The sequence below is a fragment of the Homalodisca vitripennis genome, chromosome 1 (assembly GCF_021130785.1).
Source record: "Homalodisca vitripennis isolate AUS2020 chromosome 1, UT_GWSS_2.1, whole genome shotgun sequence".
In the NCBI taxonomy this organism is placed as follows: Eukaryota; Metazoa; Arthropoda; class Insecta; order Hemiptera; family Cicadellidae; genus Homalodisca; species Homalodisca vitripennis.
Window position 1 is genome coordinate 166415767 of NC_060207.1, and position 14741 is coordinate 166430507.

The 14741-nt window shown below is 31.5% G+C and overlaps 1 protein-coding gene across 1 annotated transcript; it reads right to left on the reverse strand.

The window, feature by feature from the left end:
* Window positions 1–1781: 1781 nt before the first annotated feature.
* LOC124352683 lies at window positions 1782–8630 on the reverse strand. The gene is made up of 4 exons (XM_046802268.1): window positions 8425–8630; window positions 6504–6605; window positions 4843–5024; window positions 1782–2188 (listed from the first exon to the last, which is right to left on the reverse strand). The coding sequence occupies exons 1-2, from the start codon at window positions 8613–8615 to the stop codon at window positions 6506–6508; spliced, it is 291 nt and encodes a 96-aa protein (XP_046658224.1). The 5' UTR covers window positions 8616–8630; the 3' UTR covers window positions 1782–2188; window positions 4843–5024; window positions 6504–6505.
* Between the last annotated feature and the right edge of the window lie 6111 nt (window positions 8631–14741).

Sequence of the window (14741 nt, forward strand, 5' to 3'; positions counted from 1 at the left end):
CAGAGGCCAATAGCAATCGTCACGGCAGAAACAAGATGGCACAGAAAAAAAGGAAGGGGACAGGAGTGGGCCCTTTTTTTATTATTGGTTCATGCTAGATGAACTTCTTAAAAACCATACTGTGACTCTGCATTGGTTTATTACAAATATATTGTAATCTGTTTGATACTTTTGGTTTTGTTTTTAGTTCACTTTTTCAGAATTGGAAACCAAAGAGGCCTAATTCCCAACTGATGGTTGACTGATCGGTTTGTCTGCCAATTTAATGCATGTAGCCTCCATTAATTTCTTTTTAAAGAAATGAGGTTCCTGATGTATTATGTTGGCTTTATCCCAATTCATGTGATGGTCTTCGGACCAACAATGGTGTGCAATTTTTGACTTTTCTGTGAGACCCTTTCTTGTATTTTCTTTGTGTTCTTTTATCCTTAATGGTTTTTTTGTCTCGCCTATGTATTCCCTATTGCAACTAAATTTTATACTGTACGAGTAAACACAGTTTTTGGAATCCTATGTGTCATTTGATGGTTTTGTTTTTACGAGACTTTGTCTAATCAGTATCATATACTTCATCAGTGAGAGATGGATGCGATGTCCCCTCGACAATTTTCTGTCATAAAAATTGCATTTAGTATCTCGTGTATTGCTATAATCATTGACTCACTGCACTCATTCTTTCCTCAAATTGTAGTCACCAAGCCAATGTTTGTTGAATCATGCTCATTCCCCGTCCCTCCAATTTTGTTCCTTCAGACCATTAATCTGCCATCCCACAATATTTGAGGAAACCAAATTTAATATCTTTTATTTTTATATAAACAACTTTGTTTATTAAGTAAAATCCAGAATAATTTAATTGGTTTGCTTGTTTCCACGATGTTGAAATGTAATACCTATGTTGTTACTTTATGCTTTCACTCTGTAAATGTAAGCAAGTTTAAAATAGTGGTTTAACTAATTAAACATATTACAGTGTTTACACAGAACAGTTGATTAGATCTGACAGGCCCTTTCATTTAATTTTTCAGAACTTTAGAGATCAAGATGGGATTATGAACTGCTATAGACACCAGTGGGGTGTAGCCCGGAGGGATTTTCGAAATAAAAATGGGCCTATATTCATATATTATATTGATATCCTAAGAGTGTCCATGTCAAATTTCAGTACAATCGGTTGAATAGTTTATGTGTGAAAGCAAAACAAACAAACAAAGGCATTTTCGCATTTATAATATTATTAGAAATAATAGGAATTAGGATAAGACGGAATGTTGAAATTTGATTAAATAAAGACCATTCCTTGTGAGAAAGAAAATGTCATATTATTGATTGGCTCAATGATTAAATTTTTGTGAGGCTCATATCTTTCTTCAACTAGAAAAAGTTCCCAAATAAACTGAAAATTTACCTACACAATTAAAGTCATCACCTCAAAGATATAAATTATTGTCCATTAGAAATCCCCAAATCAATGGATCACTAGTTACCAATTAATTATAGTAATAAGTTGGCCTCTTTATATCAACAAGACTACAAAGAGTACAGTTTGTAGTCATTCTTAACATAAATTGTTATTTGACCATAACAATGTTACAATGCAGCTTCTTTATTTTATAAGATTATAAAATAAAGAATAAAAGATTGAGTAGCATTGGCTTTCTCTCTTGATAAATAGATAGAAAATTCACAAATATGGACCGATAGATTGTATAGTTTATAATTGGATAATTTTGCTTATATACTGGTGTGGTAACTAAATACTAATTGCCATCAAACTTCAGTCATGTTACTAAATATCATATATTCAGGGAACACACATAATACAGTTCAGCTATTTTTATTAATATCAGAAAATACACTTTTCTGATTTATAAAACCCATGATTACATACCTCCACCAAAAAGTTACTGGATAATCTGAGTACAAAACAAACTTGTAATTAAATAATTTAATTATTATTTGTTAATATATTTGACTAATTAATACATCAACAAAACTGTTAGTAAGATATAATGTTAAAGACAGATAAATAAAAAGCATTTAGCAACAGTGCATGTTGACAAAATTTTGCTTATTTTTAAATAGAGGGCCCCAGGAGCCATATTTGTTGTCTTGTTTACTAGAATTCTTCTCTCCCGTCTTGCTCTTGTATTTATCCTCTGCAACAGGTTTCTGCCAGGCTGCCAAGCTGGAACAGTTCCAACATTAAGGTTAACCAGTTTTCCAATCCAACACAACCAGTTTAGATTTAGCATACTTTGAAATAACACGTGCATAATGTTGGGACCAGTCCGCAGTTTATTTTCAGCACCCTTTTATATAATCCTTATACAAGACATAAAAATTTACCTGGTTATTATATATTTATATTTATATTGAAGTTACAACATCATTAATAGAAAATTTAAACTACACATTTTGTTCAAACACACATTTTGAATAAAGCCCAAAAATTGGGCATTAAAAATATTTATGGACTTATACAGATCAGTAATTAAGATTTTGTTTTAATAGTTCCTTACTATTTAAACTAAATTATCTCCTTACTGAAATATTACCTAATACTAGAACTAAAGCACTAATAAAACACATTGTTGCATATAAACCACACTATTGGGGACAAGTTGGTATTTAGTGAGCAGATATTCAACCCCTGAGGTACAATAATACTATGCCGCAATTTAATCTGATGGGCTACCACTTCTCGTGTAAAATAGGTAGTGCATGCTGTTGGAGACACTGGGTGTATCCAGAAACTTATTTCTGGGGCAAAAGTTTTATAGGTTTAGGGATATGTGTAGTGTATGTGTTTTATTAAAATGAAAAAATATATAACACATCTGAGTATTCTCACATGTGGGTTAATGAATTGTTAACATTTTGAATAGTGTCAGTAGTAGGGTCAAATGAAATTTCAGGGGGAGTCAGTTGTTCCCTTATATCCAAGTTTATGCCCTTACTTGGAGTTATTTGAGAAATTGTAGGGAACAGAGTTTGTTTGGTTAACAAGAATACAACTGGAGAAGTCATAACAGAACTAAGATTAGTTCAGATTAGCTAAGGGGGATGTTTAAACTAGCTAATTCCAAAATTTGTTTTAATTTTTTTTAATCTTTAACTTTAAAAGTAGTATAAGCTTCCAAGGCTTCATCCCAAAGTAATTTAAAAGCATTTCCAGTTAGACCTCCTCAGTTTTTTTTGTCACTTCCATATGCTTTAAAATCGTTTTCAAATTTCTGTTTGAATAACTTTAATGGTGTTTCCTAAATTTTCATTAGAAACTAATTCCTTTGTAGGCTTGTATTCACCCATTTCCTAACCTAGTTACCTGTACTTTGCGTGAGGCTTCACAAATCAGGCAATCACGAGAGATTTCATCACAACTTTTCATAATTAAATTGACTTATTACGGGTTCATATAAACCTGACGCCATGTTTAATATTGTTGTCGGTCATTTATAATTCAAATATCAGGGTATATGTATCCTGTATATAGTGTATCATTATTAATACAACAAAATAAAAACAATATTATGAAGCAGTAAAAAAGTTCTTTCACTGGCTCTCACTAAGTTTCCTATCAATATTGTGACAATATACAAGAAAATGCTATCAGATGCTCACAAAAAGTTGTCCTTCAATTCCATGTAACGGTAGTTTTTTTTAAGTTAACTAAGTACAAGAAAAACTTGTTTAGATCTTATTTTGAAATAAGTAAGAATTTGAAAATTTTATATCTAATATTAAACATTCATAATATTAAACCAAAACTGAGTTACTTTATCTACCATTTCTTATAGTTTGAAACATGCTGAATTCGAAAATTAAAATAATTTTGTTCCTTAACTTGCCAAATGCTATTGTAAAATATTGTTGAAAATGAGGATTAGTATCAAAATCCAACTAGGGTTTCGCCATGATTTGTTCCAAACTCTACCACATCCTAGTCAGCCAATACAAATGCTGAGGTAAATCATATGACTTCTCAAGATGCTCTGCTGTTTACTTCACTTTCAGTCTTCATTTTCTTACTGAAGTGAAGTGATTGAAAGACACAACATGATATTTATAATTTTAAAATGTTTGAGAATCTGTAGGAACTTATCTTACTCCATGTTCCAAAAAAACCACATAAAAAGGAAGAAAACTTCAAACAGGAATAGAAGTGTGGAAAATGTGAAATTGCATAGTTAAATTCAGTTTATCCACCTATTGTTAGGTTTTACATGTAATAATACTGAACTCAATTTATGACCTATTTTTTATATTTATTTATTTTTTAACCTTCTTTCAAACATCAAGTAAAATCTAAGTTTTAAGCAATGCTATTTTCAGAAGTTGGTTTTAAACTAGCCAAATCCTAATGGTATCAATATCTGAATTTCTCACAGTCATTTTTCTTAATAACTCAGAAGATTATTAACAAATTGCTTTCTTTTTTGTCATTATAATAGAGAAAAATTCTATCTTTTTTATAAAAGAATAATTTTATCAGGGCAAGACTTTGTTTATAACAGTTTTTGCTGATTTGTCAAAAAATTGAGTTAGAGGATGTGATGGGTTTTAATACTACACACCTCATATGTATAATATTTATTAATAAGAGTTAAAGCTGTAATATATTTGTATATAGAGAGCTATGTCATTTAGTTCTAAGAGATTCTTTGAGGCAGATATTGGCTGAATTTAATCTCAATATAGTAGCAAATCTTGTTTATAAAAATATCCTGTTATGAGGAATATTTTCTTGGACCCTTGAGATTTGTTATATTAAGACTGTTAGTATTTCATATTATTTTTTTAAATGTTATCAAATTTATCCTGATAATACTGAATACTCACCTTGATAGTGTCTGATACTTGCTCTCCACCACTCCTTTTACACCACGATCACCTTGCACCATGTTAACTTCTTATGTAAGCAAGAAATGCAGCAAATATAGAGTACGGTACACAGACTGCGTCCAAAAATCAAGAAATATAGCTTCTGGGACCTTCCAAAGGCTAAGTATTTCTTAAAAGCTCTGAAACAAAAAAAAGTAATTATATCTTATATCAAATAAAAAAAAAAAACAGTTGATTGAAGATGTAAGTGATTTAGATGTAAGTGGTGGTGTGGATGTAAGACTATTTAGACTTCAGTTTCAATAATACACAATTCCTATAAAGATACATGTGATGTTATCTTTTTATATTAAACCTTTTGTATTCATACAAAATTTAATTTTGGACTGCACTTTATTGATTCTATAGAAATCTATGTATTGCAGTAATCCTCATATATAATGTCATCTCCATGCTAATCTTTAAACACTTGCAGATTATGACCACTTTTTTTACACAAAATGTTTTAGGTTTTCCCCTCAGCTCAGCATTTACCAAATGTAACTCTTTTTTCTGTTGCAAGGTTTTGGAGAGGGATAAAAACAAATTTTGGTGAAAACCATATGACTATCTCTTTTTATTTTCAAGATATTTTAGATCAAAGGTGGATTATTACAAAGATTTATAGGTCAGATTTAAACAATATAACATATTGGTTCTAAATACTTTAAATATTTGAATACAGAATGACCAAGAGGGGTCAAAATTAAAAATCCAGTTAATCTCTTTGTAATGCACTCACTTTTCCAAAAAAGTATAAAAATTGTTTTCAGATGTCAAATATAATATTTGAATCCCAATATTCAAGTAAACTAATTTAATTCTAGTTCAAAAAAGACAAAAAGTTAAATTTACTTCATGTAATCAAGAGTATCTTTTTGATGGTGGCAAGCAAGGTGTTCATGCAAGTAACGACCAGGTTAATGAGTATATTAAAATGCCATCCATTAGTATGTTGTACATTCATTGTTGTACCAATTAATCTTGAGAATTATTTAATATAACAACCTGACACAAAGTCTACCTTTCTTAAATTTGTAGTAGAACTAATATTTTATTTTCCCACTCTAAAAATGTGTTATAAATGTGTACATATATAACACACACATAAAGGGGTTTTTAAAAGTTTCAGGATGGCTTAATAGTGTTTAATAATATATTAGTTGGTGCAATCTTTGATTTTAGATTTTGTTCTTAAATCCATTGTATGATTGATTGAAAGGAAATATGGATAAATATTAAAATTGTAAAAACAAATAGTTATAAATCAAGACAGCTATCTCTTGTTCTTAATTTGCTTGAGAATGATAATCAACAGACGTGTATTGTTGTTGATTTCTTTTTCAAAACACATGTTTATTTTTCATGGTAAATTAACTACATACATAAAAATACACATTTTATATATGCAAAATATAACTTTAAAAGAAAACTACAAAATATTAACTGTACAATATTTTGATTTTATAACATTTTAGAACAATATTTATACAAGATTTTATTATATTCTAGAGTTTTTTTTAACCTTCCTTAGAACAAACAAGTACCATAGCCAAGATTTGTTGGTCAATGTAAGAACAATCATAAATGTTTAAATAAATAAGTGGCTTTATAATCACCTTTACGGTACAGTATGGATGAGAGTGAGTACTGTATACTCTTTGAAGTTTCCTGCGTTACCTCTTCGGCTGCCGAGGTTAGTCACCAGGTTCTTACCGACTCTGTAATGTAAAAGTAATATTTGTTTATCTACATCCATAAGATAATCAAGAGATATGGTGTCTATATTGTTAGACAAAATATTTTGACATTCTGTTATAACACACTATTGCATTGTGGCTATATGACTGCAGTACCTATTACATTCAAGGATTAACATTTAAGGATAAGTCAATAAAGGATATTATTTCCACTAACACCATAAGTTTTACTGTTCATATACTTAAAGGCCTTTTAAAAATTAAAAAAAGCTTCCAAGCTATTGGTTGTTTTATGTTTTAAAAAGCAATTTTATTTGGCCTGTTTAGTTTTTGAACTAAATGTGATTTTATTTAGGGTCCTCATTATAAGCTTGTTAAATGAAAATCTCTTTTTACAATGTTTATTGTTTAAAGCTCAACTGAATACAATAGACTAAAAGCCCATAAATATGTTTCCATACATTTCTTTTGTGGGTTGGAATTAACAAAAATCATTAATTTTTGTAACTACATAGTTTCATATGAAAGGAATTAAAAAATTAATTATGTAAAGCACAACATAAACACATATGAAAGTTTAGAGAATTTTTAACCTTGGAACTTATTTTTAATATCCTCATTTCAAAATTGACAACACATTTTTCTTAGATCCTCTATGATTAAATTATTTATTTTGAAATAAAGTATTAAGTCCAATTCATAAGCACATACCTCATTTTATTTTGTGTGGTTAATTTGTATTTGCTGGCATTATTGTATTTATTTACTTACGGGTGGTTAGGCACAGATTATTTGGTTTTTTTAGGAAAGTGTTGTAGTGCCGTACATTTATTAAATAAAAATGTTTTATTTCTATATATTATTTCTGTATATTTTATACATGATTAATATTTATGAAGTAGACTTTCTTATTCAAATTCAAATTACTTTATTTGTAACATATATACAAAAGGGCGAATTTAGGGCCATTAGGCCCTGTCTTACAATTAACCCTAAACAGTCACCCCCTAGTGGTTCCCTAGTGTGTCTTATTCACACTTGAGAGAATATTTAGAAAATACATTTTAACAATACTTTTGTGTTATTTTATAAAAAAAAATCAATTAATCAAAAAAGAGACAAATTACACAACAATAGTTTTATCTAAGAAAAGTACCAATTGAAAAAATACAATATATTGCAAGAAATTGAAAAGACCTTAAAGCACACTCTAACAATATATGGTCACAACAAAGTTTCTTATAAATATATGTATATTGCAATCTTTGCAAATAATGTTTTAGTATAAAAAGTTGTATGTAAGTGAATTATTTAAAGAGAAATCTCAAAGTTATTAAACAGTTTTAGAAACAGCTGAAAGTCTGTTATAAATATTAATTATAATCAATATTTCGGACAAAAATGTATTCACTGTCCAAATATTAGGCCACACTAATGAAAAACGTGTTCTCTGAATGTCATAACTTTAAATAATGTTCACTGTCTTAAAAATGCGTCAAAGTGAAATTTATTTAAAAATATAAAATTTACCTAATTCATGAAAAAACTTTTTATGCAAAATTAAATACTGCACTATGCCTACAATGTACAATTGACATGTAGCCAGTGATTTTTAATGGGTATTCAGCCCTCCTTGAAAAGGGCCCTTAAATTTGCATATATTTATATAAAGTGTAAGAAGAATTTATGTTTATGTAAGAAATACATGTATAATAAACAACTGTATTTCTATTTTCCTACTCAATGAAATCCATATTTTATTCTCGAATAACATTATTTGTTACAGGATACAAACAAATATTGGATTAAAAAAAGACATTTTATACGATCAACTGCTTACCTGACGGTTGGGAGAAAGTCAGTTCGCAGATGAAACAGTAAACCCTTCATGGACACACAGATTATGCGGAAGGAAGGAGACACGAAGGTCTGGCGGACATTAGAGAGCAGTCTGTACAGAGGACAACGGGTGGCGACGTGAGATCGGTGGGTTATATACCGTTGAGGTGGTGGAGGGGAGGGGGCAGGCATCTCGTCGAACCGGACTCCGCTTCATTCCTTATGATATGCAGATTTTTCCGTGCACGTGCAAATATTCACGTGAAGCGTTGTCGACGCAGCACTTGACAAATTTCTAGTTTTGTGTTACATATTCAGTATTTAATTCCTTGAAGACACGTGTTCACGTCTTCCTCATATTCGATATGAAATTTTAATATGGAAGATAGTGCTACCTAGAAAGTAGGCTAGTCTATCTTCCTAGAAGTCGTTCAGTTGCAATGTTCCAAAGTAGTTTTCTGTGTTGACAGTACATAAAGATGCCTTTTAAAATTTGTACATTTATGAATTGATGAAAACCATTAGAATGTCTACGCACTTACCTTATCTACTTGATGAAATGAAAAGTGATTTTAATTTGAGGGGGAGTTAGGGCGGTTAGGCCGGGGTTTAATGTTCAGCATAATGTTTCCTTAAAGCTTAGCAAGCAATAATTTTAAATTTTTATGCCTGAACCGAAAAAATGTCTTTAATGGCACAAACACGGTTTCTTTTATTATCGATTGTCCATTTCAAGAGTCATTTCACATTCAAAATTTACTCTCCCAGCATTATCAGTTTTGAGAGAATTAGCATAAACAACGTGAATGGTATGACGGTTCTGGTGTGTGGAATCTGATCAAACTCTTAAAACAATTACAATTCAAACATTACAAATGTGATATTTCACATCAAAAGGTACCAATCGTAATAAGCAAATAAAGTGGTTTATCAAAACGTGGAGCTGGTTTTGTTTGAATAAATTAGAAAATATGTTTTTAAACATATTCACTTGTGATGATTCTATGTTATATTGAACCTAAGTATGCTATGCACTTGTATTTACGCCATGTTATTGTATATGCCACAAATTTTGCAGTGGCAAACACTACCTTGAAACCACCAAATAATGCCAATTTGGTAAATTATAAAATAGTTGGAATACTCATTAGAACAGCGACACTATCTTTGAACTTTTTATTGGTTTCGTGTAAGTAGTATATCTGTACGAAATTTTATATGAATTAATTAAAAGTTACAGGAGCCACCGGTTCATAAGCTCAAGGACGTAGCCAAGTGAGGGTTCCAAGGAGACCGGACCCCCTTTCCAATTTTTAATTTTTTCAATTACTCTTTTAGTAAAAGACTATTATTATTTAAATAATTCAGTATGACTGACATGTACTACTGAAAGATTGGTCTAAACAAAGAAACGGGCCAAGAACTTTTTAAAGGACAAAATAGGACCCTACTCTCTGATCACTACGGGAAAATATCAGTTGTCTGGACGCCCCCCCCCATTTTTTCTGACTAAGTTCTTGCATAAGCTCATATTATATTTCATAAGCATAGGCATATGTATGTATTTATATACTCGAATCTTATAGTGGGTTTGGATTCTGAAAGCCATTATCATCGAAAATGAAAAAAAATCGCCCGGAAATCCCGCTTTAAGAATGCTTTCAATCTCTATGAAATTTATATAAAACAATATTATTTCAAACCATCTATAACTGATTGTATTTAATTAGCTATACAATTATGGATACAGACACGTTTTGTTGGGAACCGGCTGTGTGTAGTGAAACAACCTAGATTCTTTTACATTAGCCTATATGAGCATTGTTAACTTCAAACAATTCCAGTTCTTACTTTTAGTTGTATAATTATTGGAGATGTCTTTTGAAAGATATCATTTGGAGAATAAGTGAAAGGTGAATATTTGTTACACTTTCAACCTTTATCTAATACCAAGATTCAGTCCGAAGAACAATAAAGTAAGTAGGCTACAATCGAACTTAAGGCGTTGTATCTTCATTTTTCCGTTACATCTAACATTAGTGGCACTTATAACTATCGACTCATGGTCATATACGACTACCGTCAACAACAATGGAGATGAGAATGATGTTATGACTATTACAAATTAGCAATTCAAGATGATCGTTAGGCGTTCATTGGCATTGCTCGCCTCCTCTCTCGCTCGAAGAGCGGCAAATGTGGCTGGCTGTTATTGCATTTCTCAACCCCTACGAGTGGTTGACTCCTACATGGACAAAATCATTCCGAAAAAAATACTAAGCGCAAATTTTGTGTTTTTAGCTCTTATAGATAAAATATCAAAACAAATAAAAATGAAACTGAACTGTGAGCCATGGTTGTACTACGAGTATAATTTCGGTTTAATACAAGTTAAAATATACCTTGAATATTTATATCTATGGGAAGAGGATTGATTGTATTTATTTCCATAATTTACATACAGAGTAATGAAAATAAAGAAAACACAATTTTTTTTAGGAAATTATCCCCACATGGGCATCAGTCAGTGTGTGGGGAAACGAGTTCATCAGTCTGCACTAAACTAATAACACTCAAAAATCTTAAATTAAAATAAGAGAATAAATTAACATTATTGACATTTTTTTCATTAGCAAATTAAAAAAAAATTATACCCTCAAAGAAACGATACAAGACCAAAGTATGGAATAACTGAGGTAATAAAAATCTAAAATTAGAAAGGAATATAACTTATGTATGAAATAAAAGTTGGAAACTTAAAAAGGCAATGTAAAAAAGAACAATCAGAAAGACTTTAATATAAAATTAACCAACCTAAGTAGAGAGAGACTTGGATCACACCTGCACATCCTAAACAGAGCACACGCACGCGCGCGCACACACACACACACACACACACACACACACACACACACACACACACACACACACACACACACACACACACAAAATAAACATACATGCACGCACACACACACTACACTCACGACACACACGCTCGCGCACACATGCACGGTTATAACCCCCAAACCTCCCTCCCCGTTACGCCTATGCATATCTTCACATGCAGCAACCTACTTCCGGGAAAAGCATCCGAAACTTCCTTACCAACTTCAAATACATAATTACCTGCCATGACTCAGTGAGCATGGGGTTAATCCTGATTTCTGGCTAAGAAAAATGTAACTTATTGTGATGATCATGAATTCAAAGCGTACAAAATTGTAACACACTTACATAATTAAAAAATAATTTTAATTAGTAATTTTATTGATTTCAAAACTTAATGCTCAACTTTAGGTTGAAGATTCCATAGCCGTGACATATCCACCTTCAGGCTTTGGTGACGGATCATGACAAAGTGACCAATATCCTTATTTCCCTGTTTATGAAGAGTTGGAGAAAGTCCTCGATAGTATTGTGGGTTGACATGGACGTGACGCAGGTCATGCAACAGAGGTAAACATCGCACTTTTAGTTAAATGACGCAGAAGAAAACAAGCTTCAAGGTCTCAGCTTAACCAACTTTCAAAACGTTTGTAGTGCTGTGGTTTCATAAACTCTTATTGGGTAAAACGTCCCATTTTAGAAGTATGGTCATATTGTGTACTCAAGTTGTTAAAAAAGTAGGCAACACTAAATAAAATTATGATACAAAATTATATATGTAGCAATGAACAATGAGCGATTTCGCTCCGTACGGCTAATTCATACTACAATATTAACTGTTTATATAGATATATACGAGTATATTATTATGTATATTTTATGTCGTCAAAACTCAATCACTGCTATGTGTATACGAATGCATTGGCGAGATAAGCGAAAACTCGTAATCATTTTAAATTCAGCCGAGAACCAAAATCAGATCTACTAAGTTTAATTCCATAGTTATTTTTAAAATAAAAATGATAGTATTATTCTTTATTATTATTATTTCTCTAGTTAGTTAATTTAAAAAAAATCACCGCGTCTGCGTCGACTATATTTTGACTTTGTATTCTGATTGATCAATGTAACTACAACAAACTATACAGGGTGTCCAGCAACCATTCGAACAAACTTTGCCACATTGTTCAGCAGGCCAAAACTAACAAATAATGCAATATAACAGGTGCCCTATTTCGCTTCGTTTAGCGTCTGTCTGTATGTGTTTTTTGGGAAAAAATGACTACTCAAAAACCACTTAAGATACAGAATTCAAACTTAACAGTTATGTTAACCTAGTGTTGGTCCTTTTCAGTGAAAAAAATAAAACAAATATCTCATTGCATTTCAAAATGGCGGCCGTTCAACATTTTCAAATTGTATTAGCTTTGAAACGGCTACTTTGACAACAAATTCACCAGGATAACTTTTTTAGCATATTTTATTACCAATTCAACAATTTTTGTTTCAAAAAGATTAAATAACAAATAACTGAGTTACAGCACCAAACGTAAAAACAAGTTAAATCCATGCATTGCAAGTACATACAACAATGTAGTGGATTTTTACGAATAAACTTTTTAAGGTTCTTTATTAAAATAGTGAACAATATTATAACCTGAAATTTAATATTTATTTTTTAAATTTGTTTTAAGGTAAATTTAAAAAAAGTTCTTAACCAATTGTGAATCCTGGTTTTTAAATCTTAAAAAAAATGTTGATAGGGCGACGTTATGGTTGGGTATAGGGTTTTCTTACATGGCAATTGTGTGAAACAGCGTAATTAATTCAATGTGTTTGAAAAGTTTTATTGAACATGATATTTTTTATTAATAAATCAATGATTACATTACTGTAAAACTTTCATAATCGTTGCTCAAAGTGGCGTCCTTGTAACTCGTTGCAGATTCTGAAGCGTCGTAAGCACAATTCTCTCACCCCTTCAAAAGGATTACTGTCTTGAATAACTGCAGCAGCCTCAACAACTCTAGCTACTAGATCCATTTCATTCTGTATGGGAGTGGTATACACTAATTGCTTCATGTGTCCCCACAAGTAAAAATCAATGGGTGTGAGGTCAGGTGACCGTGGAGGCCAAGGGACGGGACCTCCACAGCTGTGTGAAGCTGGCGGCACCCATTAACCAAAATACACCCAAAACTAGTGGAATCGTTTGTTTAGCGTTTTGTTTAGGTTTGTTTAGCTATTTTTTTAGCGTTTGTTTTGGCATTCATGTGCGAAATATGCAAAAAACAAAGTGGGTGCCGCTAGCTTCACACCAGCGGCACCCATTAACGAAAATACTCCAAAAACTAGTAGAATCGTTTGTTTAGCGTTTGTTTAGGTTTGTTTAGCTATTTTTATCGTTTGTTTTGTTATTAATGCGCGAAATATGCAAAAAAACAGTGGGTGCCGCTAGCTTCACACCAGTGGCACCCATTAACGAAAATACGCGCCAAAAACTAGTAGAATCGTTTGTTTAGCGTTTGTTTAGTTATTTTTATCGTTTGTTTTGGTATTAATGCGCGAAATATGCAAAAAAAACAGTGGGTGCCGCTAGCTTCACACCAGCGGCACCCAATAAACGAAAATACGCCAAAAACTAGTAGAATCGTTTGTTTAGCGTTTGTTTAGGTTTGTTTAGCTATTGTTATCGTTTGTTTGGTATTAATGCGCGAAATATGCAAAAAAAAACAGTGGGTGCCGCTAGCTTCACACCAGCGGCTCCCATTAACGAAAATACTCCAAAAACTAGTAGAATCGTTTGTTTAGCGTTTGTTTAGGTTTGTTTAGGCTATTTTTTTAATCGTTTGTTTGTTATTAATGCGCGAAATATGCAAAAAAAACAGTGGGTGCCGCTAGCTTCACACCAGCGGCACCCATTAACGAAAATACGCCAAAAACTAGTAGAATCGTTTGTTTAGCGTTTGTTTGTTTAGGTTTGTTTAGCTATTGTTTATCGTTTGTTTGGTATTAATGCGCGAAATATGCAAAAAAACAGTGGGTGCCGCTAGCTTCACACCAGCGGCTCCCATTAACGAAAATACGCCAAAAACAATAGACTCGTTTGTTTAGCGTTTGTTTTAGGTTTTTTTTTGCTATTTTTTAGCGTTTGTTTGGCATTAATGTGCGAAATATGCAAAAAAACAAAGTAGGCGCCGCTTATGTTATGTTAATATTAACGCGAAATGTTTAACAATATTTTATAAATTTATAGCTTGCTTTTTATATTTTAATGAAACAGATTTTTCGTTATATATCGATAAAAAAATGTTATCGTTTTTTACTATATTAGATTTGTTTCTTAAAATTGGTACCATGTATCATAATGCAATTCATTTTCAAAAAAAAGATTTACAATTAAACAATAAAGCGGTAATTTTGAACACT